General features: G+C 45.3%; 1 protein-coding gene across 6 annotated transcripts in view; it reads left to right on the forward strand.

Moving 5' to 3' along the window:
* Positions 1-13171, forward strand: part of ABCC5 (ATP binding cassette subfamily C member 5) — a 168479-nt gene that overhangs the window by 115884 nt on the left and 39424 nt on the right. For all 6 annotated transcript variants that reach the window (XM_046003380.1, XM_046003379.1, XM_046003378.1 and 3 more), the window contains 7 exons: positions 437-670; positions 823-996; positions 1632-1779; positions 4056-4204; positions 4874-4981; positions 8795-9148; positions 12034-12105. In XM_046003380.1, coding sequence (XP_045859336.1) covers positions 437-670; positions 823-996; positions 1632-1779; positions 4056-4204; positions 4874-4981; positions 8795-9148; positions 12034-12105 — 1239 coding nt within the window. The remainder of the gene's footprint in view (positions 1-436; positions 671-822; positions 997-1631; positions 1780-4055; positions 4205-4873; positions 4982-8794; positions 9149-12033; positions 12106-13171) is intronic.

The following is a 13171-nucleotide window of genomic DNA, read 5'->3' on the forward strand; positions in this document are numbered from 1 at the left end:
AGGTACACTGTTCCTTTTTATCAAATAAGCACGTTTGAAACGATCCAAAAAAAAAAAAGGTCTTAATTTCCTTTAAAGACATGTATCAATGTGTGGAGATACTGGAGTCAGGTCAAATATATCCTTTTTAATGACCATGTGTTTAGAATTAATTTCAGCTCATGGACAGGTTTATGTTACATTAGAAAGAGTAACGGTTTTGGTGGTATACTTAAGGAAGAAAAAAATCCAGATGAGGCCTACCACCTGCGAAATGCCTTGAATAACTTTCCGCAGGTGGGTAGTCAGTCCTGTTTGGTCGTTCAAGGTCTTCCTCTACTTATGCGTGTAGCACTGTGCAGTGGAGCTGCTTCCTCTTTCTAACTTAACATAAAGCTGTGGCGTGGTGTGTGGGTGCCGTGGAGATGTTGACAGCGGCATGTGTTTCTCCCTGTAGGCCTTCGTGGTGAAACACCTCTTGGAATACACCCAGGTCACAGATTCTAACCTCAAGTACAGCTTGCTGTTAGTCCTGGGCCTCCTCCTGACGGAAGTCGTGCGCTCGTGGTCTCTCGCGCTGACTTGGGCGTTGAATTACCGAACTGGTGTCCGCTTGCGGGGAGCCATCCTAACCATGGCATTTAAGAAGATCCTTAAGCTAAAGAACATTAAAGAGAAGTCTGTGGGTGAGGTGAGTAAGGGGTGTTTGCTTCACAGCAGGGAGAAAGCTCCTAGCTTGAGCTCGTTCCTAATGTTGGATCTCTGCTTTGTCCTTCATCTTCCTCCTGAGAAAAGGGGCCGGCGTCCTCGCAGCGTCCTCTCACTGCTCTCTATGTCTTGTAGCTCATCAACCTGTGCTCCAACGACGGGCAGAGGATGTTCGAAGCAGCTGCTGTTGGCAGCTTGTTGGCTGGAGGACCCATTATTGCCATCTTAGGCATGATTTATAATGTAATTATTCTAGGACCAACAGGCTTCCTAGGATCAGCTGTTTTTATCCTCTTTTATCCAGCAATGGTGAGTAAGCCTCCTTGCCGTATCGTAGCAGCTTCTCCTTAAGTGAGCTTCTCCTTAAACCACTCCACTAGGTTTTATATAATAGGCACTGTTGAGGTGTCACATCTCTGACTGGAAATTTCCTCAGAGCAGGTACCTGGTTTGGAAAAGTCTGGAAAGAGCTAGACAGTGTTCAGTCCCTAGAGGCAGAATTTTGGCTCAAGAGGAAGTAGGGTGTCCTGTGAATAAAGACCATGACTCTTAATGAGATTTTAAAAAGAGAGTCTGTCTGAGTGAAGGAGGAGGCCAGCAGGTGAACTCTGCCCTTAGGAACACGAGAGTGTCTGAGTCTCTTTGTCTCAATTTGATGCTAACAGATATGGCTTTTCTGCTTTTCTTTGGTAACACTCAATAACATAATTGCTATGAGAACAAAGTTTGTTTGTAAGGAAGTTTGTTTAACTTCCTTGCAAAGAGATAAGAATTAGATAATATTTTATTATGATTTAATAGACCACTTTTATTAAAAGGCAGTGCAACTACACGGTGCTCATTTTATTTATCATAATCTTAAGCAGCTTTGTTTCCCAGAAAGACTAGACAGTTCTTAAGTTTGAATAAGCCCTGACTTGGCATGATGTCGCTTTTCCTTTCAGATGTTTGTATCACGGATCACTGCATATTTCAGGAGAAAATGTGTGACCACCACGGATGAACGTGTCCAGAAGATGAATGAAGTCCTCACGTACATTAAATTTATTAAAATGTATGCCTGGGTCAAAGCATTTTCTCAGAGTGTTCAAAGTGAGTTTACAACTTTCATATGTGCTTGTTGTAGAAGGTCTTTGCTTCCTGAGCACATCAGTTGCTAGGAACCCTAATGTCATAGGATCATAATAGCTTCTTATAATATCTTATGATCTTTATATTGAAATGAATCTTAGAGACTTGAACTCATAGTCTCATCTCACATGGGAGGAAATTAAGACCGGAAAATTGTGTTTTTTTCCCTCCACGGTAACTTAGCTAATTATAAGCAATTCATTCAATTTCAAAGCAGCCCCCCACCCCTACCCCATCTATTCTGTCATCCTGCCCACAGTTTTGTGGCCTGGTTATGAAGACATCACAGAAAACAAAACCAAGTGGCTTCTGAGAGCTCCCCCTTCCCTCCCACCCAAGGAGTAGGCGCATCACAGGCATGAGACATGTGAGGTGTGAGATCCTGGGGGAGGGGGAGAAGGGCCACGCTGGGGGTCAGGACAGCTGGAGTCTGGGCCTAGTGCAGCTCCTCAGTCACCGGGGTTTTGGGTTTGTTGTTTTAGTTTTAGCTTTTCAAACAATTGACTTACGTTGAGTCGCAAGGCCCCATCCTGGCCCTATCCTGCTTATCCTGATCCGTAAATTCAGTGCAGACATAAACATGTCTAATATGGGAATGCCACAACGCTTGGAGGAACAATTAGCATTAGACCGGACGTTCAAAAAGGTCTCAACAGAAGTCGGAATGATGGGCTTAAAAAGGTGGCATTTAAGAAGGGTATATTTAAAGGCGTTTTAGAGTTGAAAAAAGTCATCCACTGAAACTTAAAGTATAAGAGATGAGGGCTGTCCATTGACCATCACCTCATAGTGAGCTAACCTGAATACGTGGCAGTTATAAAAGTTAATGCAGTTTGGGGCACCCGGGTGGCCCAGTGGGTTAAAGCCTCTGCCTTTGTGATCCCTCTGCTCAGCGGGGAGCCTGCTTCCCTTCCTCTCTCTCTGCCTGCCTCTCTGCCTGCCTATGATTTCTCTCTGTCAAATAAATAAATGAAATCTTAAAAAACAAAAAAAAAAGTTAATGCAGTTTTAGGTTGGGTAGAAATCCAGTGTTCAGATCAAGGAAGCTTTTTTTTTTTTTAACTGTTTGATTTATTGATGAAATCTTCAGGAATGTTGTGTCCAGTTCATAAACTTGATTTATCGGTGGTCCTTGGGAGGAGGCGGCCACTCAGAGGTGTTCCAGCAATGGGTCAGGCGACTGTTGAGTAGTGAGGTCGTTGTCAGTGGAGTGGAACCAATGGTTGCGAACTGGGTATCCTCCAGGCATGTTGTAGGCAGAGTGACTGCTGGTGGTCCTCTCTGCCTCTCTCATTCTGTGGTTTCATAATTTAAATAATGAGAGTCTACTCATCCTTTAGCCCCTGACTTTGGTGTATATTGGTTTGACAAGAGTGTTCTTTCTCATATGGACTTAGGCAAGGTATATGGTCAATGTGAAAGCAATGGGTTAGGTTTTTAAAATAGGACTTATGAGCTAGCTCTGAAGATAGTTCCCAGTGTCTTGAGCAGTGGTAATACCTTTAAGGTCAGTACAGAGTTTCTCAGAAGAATTGCTTTTGTGTTTAAAACTTTAAACACACACACACACATATACAAAACTTGCCATTTTATTGTCCTACTTCCTACTCCATGGTCTTTAGTTCTCTAGGATTGCTGTGTTAATAAGGGTCTCCATCTTGCAAATACTTAAGAAAAATCTTTCTGCCTACAAAAATTATATTTCACTCACCTTCTGTCAATCATCCTCACTGCCTTTTGTGTGAAAGCCTCTACCCAGCACTGACATATGGTGGGCACTGTAGTAAATCTGAGTTCTTTAAATTCTCCTTTAACATGGTTGTAGTCTTTTCTGTTGTTTACTGGAAATAAACAACAACCAGACGGGCAAAGAAAACGGCCATTTGCAGATACAGTTACTCTGTCCATTCCTTCTAGATGTAAGATGTTTGCAAGAAAAATCAGAGGAAAGCAGAAGGTGTTCATTGCACTGATATGTACGGACTGGTTTCTGTTAGATTCATTCTGTGACTTGATTCCATTTCAAACCTCAGGCTTATGTACCAGCATTAACAGTAATAACTGATAGTCAAGCTGACCTAGTTTTGCATCATGGGTGTTAAAGAGTTGTTTTAAAACCTAGGTGGCTGAAGACCTACCAAGTCTTCTTTGGTCACAGAAGACCAATATCCCAGTTTCTTTTGACTTGTTTTAAAATTGGCTTGCTTTTCAGCAGTTGGCTTGCTTTTTATTCTTAGAAATCCGAGAGGAGGAACGTCGAATCTTGGAAAAAGCTGGGTACTTTCAGAGCATCACCGTTGGTGTGGCTCCCATTGTGATGGTGATTGCCAGTGTGGTGACCTTCTCTGTTCACATGACCCTTGGCTTTGATCTCACAGCAGCACAGGTCAGTGAACCATCAGGGCTTGGGAAGATTTTAGAAATACCACATGTAGAGCTGCTCTGGTCCTCTTCTTTCTGGATTTGGAGAAGTCCCCAGTAACCAGAAGGTATTTTTTCTTTCATGTGATTAAGCCGAGAAGGAGAATGGGGATTTAGCCCTAAGCACAAATAACGTATGGATTATTTTAAGTCAACCCAACTTTGGATTTAATTCTGAAAAGACAAATCATCCTTTGGTTCACATTTACTGAGAATTTTAATTAAAGGTCTTATAAAAGCTCTTCCTTAAAAAAAAAAAAAAAAAAAAAAAGGCATACGTAGGGTGCCTGGGTGGCTCAGTTAGTTAAGCATCCAATTCTTGATTTTGACTCAGGTCATGATCTCAGGGTCATGAGATCAAGCCCTAAATTGGGCTCCACACCCAGCAGGTAGTCTCCTTGGGATTTTCCCTCTCCCTCCTTTTCTGCCCCTCTCCCCCATTCACATGCACATGCTCACTCTCTCTCTCCAATAAATAAATGAATCTTTAAAAAAAAGCATTTGTGACTCATACCAACTTGATAGTCAGTTGTTCAGGTTGTTGCCTTCCTTAAATCTGAAAGGAAATCGATGTCTTGTTATTTTTGTTGCAGTCTCTAATCAAGCTCACTTTCTTTCCTTTTCCTATTTTCAGGCTTTCACAGTGGTGACTGTCTTCAATTCCATGACTTTTGCTTTGAAAGTAACACCATTCTCCGTAAAATCCCTCTCGGAAGCATCAGTTGCTGTTGACAGATTTAAGGTAAGTGGCTCCCTTCCCCTCCTTCATGTCAGGAGCCTTCCCTGGCAGAGCTAACTGCTGCTTTTATTCCAATGGCCACGCAAGGTGCCATACTTGGTTTTTGTCCACCTCTGCTCTCTTGTCCAGTTGGTAAGAAAGGGGGCAGTAGACAGGAGTGAACTAAGGGATGGGGCTAGTTACCTTTTCAAGTGAATGTGAAATTTTACATTTTGTCAACAGCCCATCTAGTTCTGAGCCCCCAGGATTTTGTTCCCCTTCAAAGCGAGGCCCTTTTTCCTGGGCCTGATTTGGGTATATGTCCTAAAACTTCCTGGGCCTTTCATTGATTCAGACCTGGAAGATCAGAACCGTAGGGTGAATGTCAGCTTTCTCTCACCTCGGTCTACCGTCAACCTCTACCAAAATGCTATCGTCATTTTTATTGGTCAGTATGCTATGCCCTTTTCCGTGCTTTCTCTTTCCTATCCTGTAGTTGCCACTCACGATGCAGAGAATGCAGTGACGTGGGAATAGTCATACAGTGACATCATGTTGCAAAGTGCAGCTAAGGAAAGACCAGGTTTTTTTCTGGAGGTGGTTAGTTGGCCATACTTTGACTGTGTTCTTTATGCCGTTAGAATCATACAAATAGGTGATACAAGAGGTTGATAGATTTGGGAGGGTGAGGGGAGAGATATTTGAAAGTGGTTAATACTTTTTAAAAAGAAGCGGCACCTGTGTGGGCTGGAATTCCTTGACAATGCCCCTGCAGACAGTAGCTCCTGCACTCCTGCCAAGCCTTCCTGGCTAGTGAGAACAAGGCAGAAGCCATGCTGGTTGCTTGAAAGCTTGAGGCTCATAGGCATTCATATCACCAGATGTTCGGGGGAAGAAAGCAATTGAGACTCATGGAGAATATGAAGAATGGAGAAGAGCTTTCCAGGATTTATTTGGATCTACTTGTTTACAGTTAACAGGGTGAATTTTGTTTGGGCAAGAAAGCCAGTCCTCAAGAATGCATCCCCAGTTCTGTGCCCTCCCTCCCTCCAGCCTAGCTGCTAGAAGGCGAAGAGCCAGGGCCATAGAAAAGAAATGGTCTAATTGTAATCAGAGCTTTATTTTGCTGAGTCTACAATACCCAGTCATGGAAGAAAGCCTGTGTTTTGACCATAAGATTGTCCCCCTGTACTTGTTAGTTAGAATGGATTTGGTAGCATTTGAGATGAAACAGTGAGAGTTGATGGTATAGGTTTGTTCATCCTGTGTTTTTTGAGGGCTTTCTTCTCTTCCATTTACTGGTGAGGACTTGCATTCCCAGGTGGATTTCACGCCACAGCTCCTTCCTCTATCCAGAGAACTTCAGGGTTAATAATAGAAGCAAAATCACCCACAGCTGTATTATATGCCCCTTGAGGCTTCAGTTCTTTTCTGTCTTATTGGCAGGCTCCTCCTGCCCCTCGTCTCCCTCCTCCTTCCCCCTCCCCCTCCTTCTCTACCTGCTGGGAAGATGATAACACGTGGAAAGGCAGTAAGAAGCCACCTTGTGACATTTCTAAGATTGCTGTCAATATAGGGTTGCCAGCTTGAGCAAATAAAAAGACAGGACCCCCAGTTAGTTAATAACCGCATGGGATATACCTATACTACCAAATTATTCATTGTTTATATAGAATCAAAATCTCACTAGATGTCCTGTATTTTATCCGGCAACCTTCTGTCCTCTTCTCCTCAAGACACATTCTGGGTGAATGAGGGTTCTTCCCCCTCCCCCCAAAGATTTATTTATTTATTTATTTATTTATTTATTTATTTGACAGAGTGAGAGATAGAAAGCACATACAAGAAGGTAGAATAGTAGGTAGAGGGAGAGGGAGAAGCAGTCTCCCCGCTGAGCAGGGAGCACAACGTGAGGCTCGATACCAGGACTCTGGGATTATGACCTGAGCCGAAGGCAGATGCTTAACCCAGTGAGCCACCCAAGTGCCCTGTGCATGAGAGTTCTGTTTTGATAGTTGGTGTCCTATGGTAAAGTTGAGGTTTATGGTTTATGTACCTCAAAGATTCAAAGATTTATGTACCTCAAAGGTGTCCTGGCAGGTGCCAATCCAAGTAGATGTAACTTCAAGTGTTGTGAGCCCATTGGGTGCCTCTGCATGTCTCAGGAGGAGGACAGGCTGCAGGGAGCCCATGGGAAGGATATGGGGAGAAGTAGCTGTGCAAACTGGAGCACTGGCTTATTTTTTTAATAGTCTATGAGCCCTGAAAGATCCCTTTAATAACTCCTTAAAGAAGAGAAATGGTGGGAATTTGGTTAGCATATGGTTTTACTCTGTGAAAGTGGTGAAAATATTTGACATGTTATTCTTAGCTCAGTCTTTCCAGAAGGCTCTGAATAAATGAAATCAGTAGCTGTTTTTGGCAAATTAAACCTAAGGCTGATGAAGAGTAAAGATTATCGAGGGTATATAGAACCACAACACTTCTAGGAAGATTGGAAATTAGGAATGGGTAGGCGATGTGGCAGTCAAAGCTCGGAGTTTAGGACCCTAAGACAAAAGATTGCTCTAGGGGAGGGAGATTATATGTTTCATTTAATAACACCTTGCAAACTTTAGAATAGTTGGGGGTTCTCAGTCAATAAGCAGGGTCCTGACCCTGAAAGGCACCTTTTATCTAAAATCTTTTGAATGTTAAAGATTTTAAAATTATTATTATTATTCATTATTATTATTATTTTTACCATATGAGAACCCAGCTGGGATAGCATTCTGTGAAGATCTGCAGTTTAAGGAACTGTCAGAAGTGGGTTCAAGATCATGGGCACCATAATAAGGTTTATTATAGTCATTTCAGTCATTTATTAGACTCATTTCAGGAATACTTAGCTTTTCCTTTTTTAATATTTTTTTTAAAGATTTTATTTATTTATTTGACAGAGAGAGATCACAAGTAGGCAGAGAGGCAGGCAGAGAGAGTGAGAGGGAAGCAGGCTCCCTGCCGAGCAGAGAGCCCGATGTGGGACTCGATCCCAGGACCCTGAGATCATGACCTGAGCCGAAGGCAGCGGCCTAACCCACTGAGCCACCCAGGCGCCCCAGGAATACTTAGTTTTTCAATCATTCCACTTTTCGTCCCTAACAGAGGGACTCTGGGAATGAGTGGGAGGAAAGTCTAGTTGTCTTCCCAAGGATATTTCTGAGAGAGGTTCCGTTCACTTCCCCCCAAGTCCGTTCCTTTGATGTTTGAATCCTCACAAGTTTCAAGGCAGAACTTTGAAGTCATGAGAACTTGCCACTGATGAACCCAAACAAGCTAGGCGTGGTCACCATCTCGGATCACCTGTCCCCACGCACATGTGGTGTGTGGTTGGTGAGGGAAGCGCACAGGCTTTGAGGCTCCGCGGGAGTGTTCTGGAAGGAAAACGGAACCATGAGGGTCCGTCTAGGAGAGCAGCATGCCCTTTGGTTTTTCTGCTTGCATTTGACCCCCTGCTCTTCAGCAAGTCATGGGTGAGAATGAGGGGCTGCCTATGGGTTAGTTTGCACTTTGAGCACCCTCGATTAGTAGACAGGAAAAGGTAGGTTAGGATGTGATTGGCAGTGTAGAGCGCTGGGCCACTGAAAAGGCCCCTGTCCCTCCTGAGGGTGTCCCCACACCCCCGTGACCTCTCACTGGGCCTGAGGCTGGGCTACACTAATGAGCTACCTTTTGCCCTTCAGCTTCCTTCCACTGTATAGCCTGATGTGTTTTGCCACGTGAGTGTGCGCCCTAGGCTTGTCCCCCTGGTCTTGGTCCAGTGTCTCATCTTTGCACCTCTCTCACAACTCCTATCAGAGTTTGTTTCTGATGGAAGAGGTTCACATGGTAGAGAAAAAGCCAGCCAGCCCTCACATCAAGATAGAGATGAAAAATGCCACCTTGGCATGGGACTCCTCCCACTCCAGTATCCAGAACTCACCCAAGCTGACCCCCAAAACGAAAAAAGACAAGAGGGCTGCCAGGGGCAAGAAAGAGAAGGGGAGACAACTGCAGCGCGCCGAGCAGCAGGCCGTGCTGGCAGAGCAGAAAGGCCACCTCCTCCTGGACAGTGAACAGCCCAGTCCCGAGGAGGACGAGGGCAAGCACATCCACCTGGGAAGCCTCCGCCTGCAGAGGACACTGTACAGCATCGACCTGGAAATCGAGGAGGTAAGCTGGTGCCTCCTGTCCCCACCTGCACCCAGTCTGTCTGCAGGTATCTGCAGGCCTCCCTTCCCGTAAGAGCAGACAGCCGCCTTCCTTGCACCAGGGTACCTGCGGGCTGGGCCTGGGTTAGTTGGTGTGCGACTAAGGAGCAGATGTGGCCAGCTCCAGCTCTGCAAAGGGGTACTTAGGCATCTAACAGTAGAACTTCCTACCAACTCATCTCATGAGATACTTATTTCATAAGCAAGGAAATGAAGCATTCAAGTGGATTTTCCAAGACTTGGCCCTGAATAGATTCTAATTGTATGTGAGCTGTAATGATTATTTCTGGTTATTATGACTCTGGGCGAGCCTCTTGTTACCAGACTCTGGGCGAGCCTCTTGTTACCAGTAGGCTGTGCAGAGCCCAGACCCTGGTCCGTGTAAGAACTCTCAGGGCTGCTGTTATTGACAAATGTCCTGTAATTATTTACCTACTTCCTTACTTGCTTTTATTGCAGCATAATTAATAGCCAATGTTACGTTAGTTTCAGGTGTACAACATACTGATTCTGTGATTGTTGATCTTTCACATAAATGAAGGGTCGTTAGGATATGTGACGTCACAGCCTGGGTAGCAGAGGACTGGAGTCTCTCCGAGGGGCTCCTGTGCAGAGTGGCTGGAAGAGACTCCGGTTCAGGGCTTTGCGGACACAGTCTGTAACTGGGAACCAGCTGCACCATTCAGAGTGGCTCAGATGTACGTGTATCTGTTAGCTCATGGGTGGCTTTCTGAGGGTAGGCTTCATGCCAGGCACTGTTGTGGGCCTGGGGCTGTAGCCACAGGAAAACAAATGGACAAAAACCTCTGCTCCTGGAGCTTCTGTTTCAGTGGGCAAGGACAGATAGTAAACCAGTACAATATATGGTCTGTCAGATGGTGATAAGGGCCCTGAGGATGAGAGAGTGCTGGGGCCAGGAGCAGGTGCGATTGCGATTGAAATAGGCTGTCTGAGGGAGAGTGTCATTTAAAAAGTGGTATTTGAGCAAAGGCCAGAAGGACATGAGGGCAGGAGCCGTGTGGGTATCTGGAGGAAGAACATACCAGGCAGAGGGAACAGAAGCACAGAGGCCCCGAATCTGCAGCGTGCCTGTTCCCCAGCAGAGTGAGCACGGGAGAGGAGGGCAGATGTTGGGGGCAGAGAGAAAGTTGGGATACCAGAGCCTCCTGCCGTGACTTTGTCGTTACTCTGAGTGGGAGGAGAAGCCATGTGAGGGTTTGGAGGAGAACGATGTGATCTGACTTCCGTATCCTCTGGATCCAGAGCCAGACGGAAGAGAGAACAAAAAGCTCCCGCTCTTGAAAGCTGTTGACAAGAGCAGGAGAGGGTGCCTTGTGACAGCACCTAAAACCACTAGTGTAGGTCATCACTGGCCACCCCGCACGTCCATTTTTGACTTCAGTTAACTCTTTTTTTTATTTTTTAAAGATTTTATTTATTAGACAGACAGATATCACAAGTAGGCAGAGAGAGAGGGGGAAGCAGGCTTCCTGCTGAGCAGAGAGCCTGACGCAGGGCTTGATCCCAGGACCCTGAGATCATGACCTGTGCCGAAGGCAGAGGCTTTAACCCACAGAGCCACCCAGGCACCCCACCATGGGCTTCTTATTTAGTAATGATGTTCTTGATCATTGAGGCAGCTCTGTTACATTTCTCATCAGCCCTATTAGAGAATTATTCCTCATTCAGCTTGAAATGTACTCTTTGCTTTCTGTCTGATCCTCCTCCTGCCCTCAGAGCCCACAGCCACATGACAGAACTTTAGCTGTTTGGAGGGGGTTCCTTATTCTTCCAACCCCCTCTTCAGGGCGGGGAGGGGAAGTTAATTCGCCCGGGGCACTTCATTGTTGGTATCTCTGTTAGTCCCGTGGAGTCCTGAGAACAGAGCTTTCTCTGTGTAAACCTCACTGACGTGAGCAGAGATTCAACCTTTGACTTGGTCTTCTCATTACCATCAAGCTGTAATCTTTCAGACTCCAGGACCACGTCAGAAACTTGTCCAATGTACTTAGTCCCAGATACTGTACTTGGTTCTATAAAGATCACTCCTTCCCTCAAGTTGCTCAAAGCCCAGTGAGAGACAGACTGTGGAAGTGACCAGATTACGAGCGCACGGTTGACAGGTGTTAGTGGAGCTGGGGTTCCACTCCAGACCTGGCTGCCCCCAGGATCCATGCTCTCCTGCACACCACTCTCCTTTCCTTTGCTGCAGGACTGGTTGCTAAGCAAGTGGCCCTTTTGAAATCACTTGCCCGTTCTTGAAAACTTTGACCACCACCTGTTGAGAACTCATTATTTTGCCTGGAGATACTCAGTTAATCACAGGCTTTCCCCCCCGCTTTTAATTGGGATTGATGGTTTCAGTAGTCTTCAGATTCTTGGAAATATTTTATAGAAAAATGGAAACAACAGTGCACATAGTTTTTATTAAAAATAATTTATAGACTGTAGAGGAGAACATCATATAAAATGAAATGAAAACCAACAGAATAATTTTTGAGAGTCCTGCCCTCGTTTCCAAAAACAACAAAAACTAATAATCACAAAACATGGGTAGCCAAAAAAGTAAGAAAGAGGCTGGGCTTTTCTAAAAGTGGTGTGGGATGCCTTCCTGCGTGTGGCTTATTTAAGTGTTCTGAAAGGCTTCCACATTTGTTCCCTCCCCCATATCCCCTGCGGAAGCCCTCTGAAGAAGTTGGCTGACAGGGAAGAGACGGGTAAGCGACTCGCCAGGATGATCCTTCCCCTGTTGATGGACTGTCGTGTTTTTCCTCGAAGAAGTCAGCAGTTCCCGGAGATAGTCTGTGGCCCTTTCATGACCTTCCTTTCTCTGTGTGCTTTGTCCAGGGTAAACTGGTTGGAATCTGCGGCAGTGTGGGAAGTGGAAAAACCTCTCTGATTTCAGCCATTTTAGGCCAGGTAATATTTTGTTTTGTCCTTGGCCTTTTCTGCTTCTTTCTCTGGAATGTGCCGCACAAGAGTCCTGGGAAGAATGAACTGACTTCCCGAAGAGAGTCAGGAGTGGTAGAAGCAAAGTGAACCCTTGGTCTGTATCCTGCACCCTGCCCCCATCCCCATATTCCCGCCCCTTATCAGCATCCTATCTGGGAGTGGGGTCAGTGGATGCCTGAGGAGTGACTGACTGATGCCTAGCTGGAGCCGTCTCTTTCAGCTGCCTTCTTTTATTCAGCAAGTATTTATAGAGTGCCGTATGTATGCCAGACAGTGTGTTGGGAAATGTCAGAGATAAGAGGTAACACTCTGCCAACAGAGTGAGGAAGCCAGGCCCGCCAGCATTAGCAGCCTCCCTGTCAGAGAGATCGCTGTCAGGATTTGATCTAGAAGCAAAGCCCCATTCCGTTTACAACCTGACCATTGAAAGAATTATGCCCTTGGGAGCTGATGGCCTAGCTGGGGAGCCGTGCCTTCCAGACACACAAGCATCGCACAGAGCAGAGAGTGAATGGTTCACAGGGCTTTCAGGGTTTAGAGTCAGGGCTGGGGCAAGGATCATCCAGCTAAGGCAAATTGTCTTTTCCTGTGTTTTAAAATTGAATGCTAGGGAAAATAAACAAGGTACTTCCACCTGCTTTTTTTTTTTTTTTTAAAGATTTTCTTGATTTATTTGACAGACAGAGATTACAAGTAGGCAGAGAGGCAGGCAGAGAGAGTGAGGGGGAAGCAGGATCTCCGCTGAGCAGAGAGTCTGTTGCAGGGCTTGATCCAAGGACCCTGAGATCATGACCTGAGTTGAAGGCAGAGGCTTTAACCCACTGAGCCACCTAGGTGCCCTTCCACCTGCTTTTAATCTTGAATCAGACTAGCTTGACTCTGATGATTGAGATAAGGATAAGCAAGCTTATTTTTACCTGCCTATGGATAAGGTCCAATGAGTCATTTCTCCATATTGAGGAAATTAAACACAGGCAAGATGGCGCTGGGGAAGGGTGTTTCATAGTGTCCCAGTTATGGAATATTTTGTTTG

Source organism: Meles meles, chromosome 4 (assembly GCF_922984935.1).
Source record: "Meles meles chromosome 4, mMelMel3.1 paternal haplotype, whole genome shotgun sequence".
NCBI lineage: Eukaryota > Metazoa > Chordata > Mammalia > Carnivora > Mustelidae > Meles > Meles meles.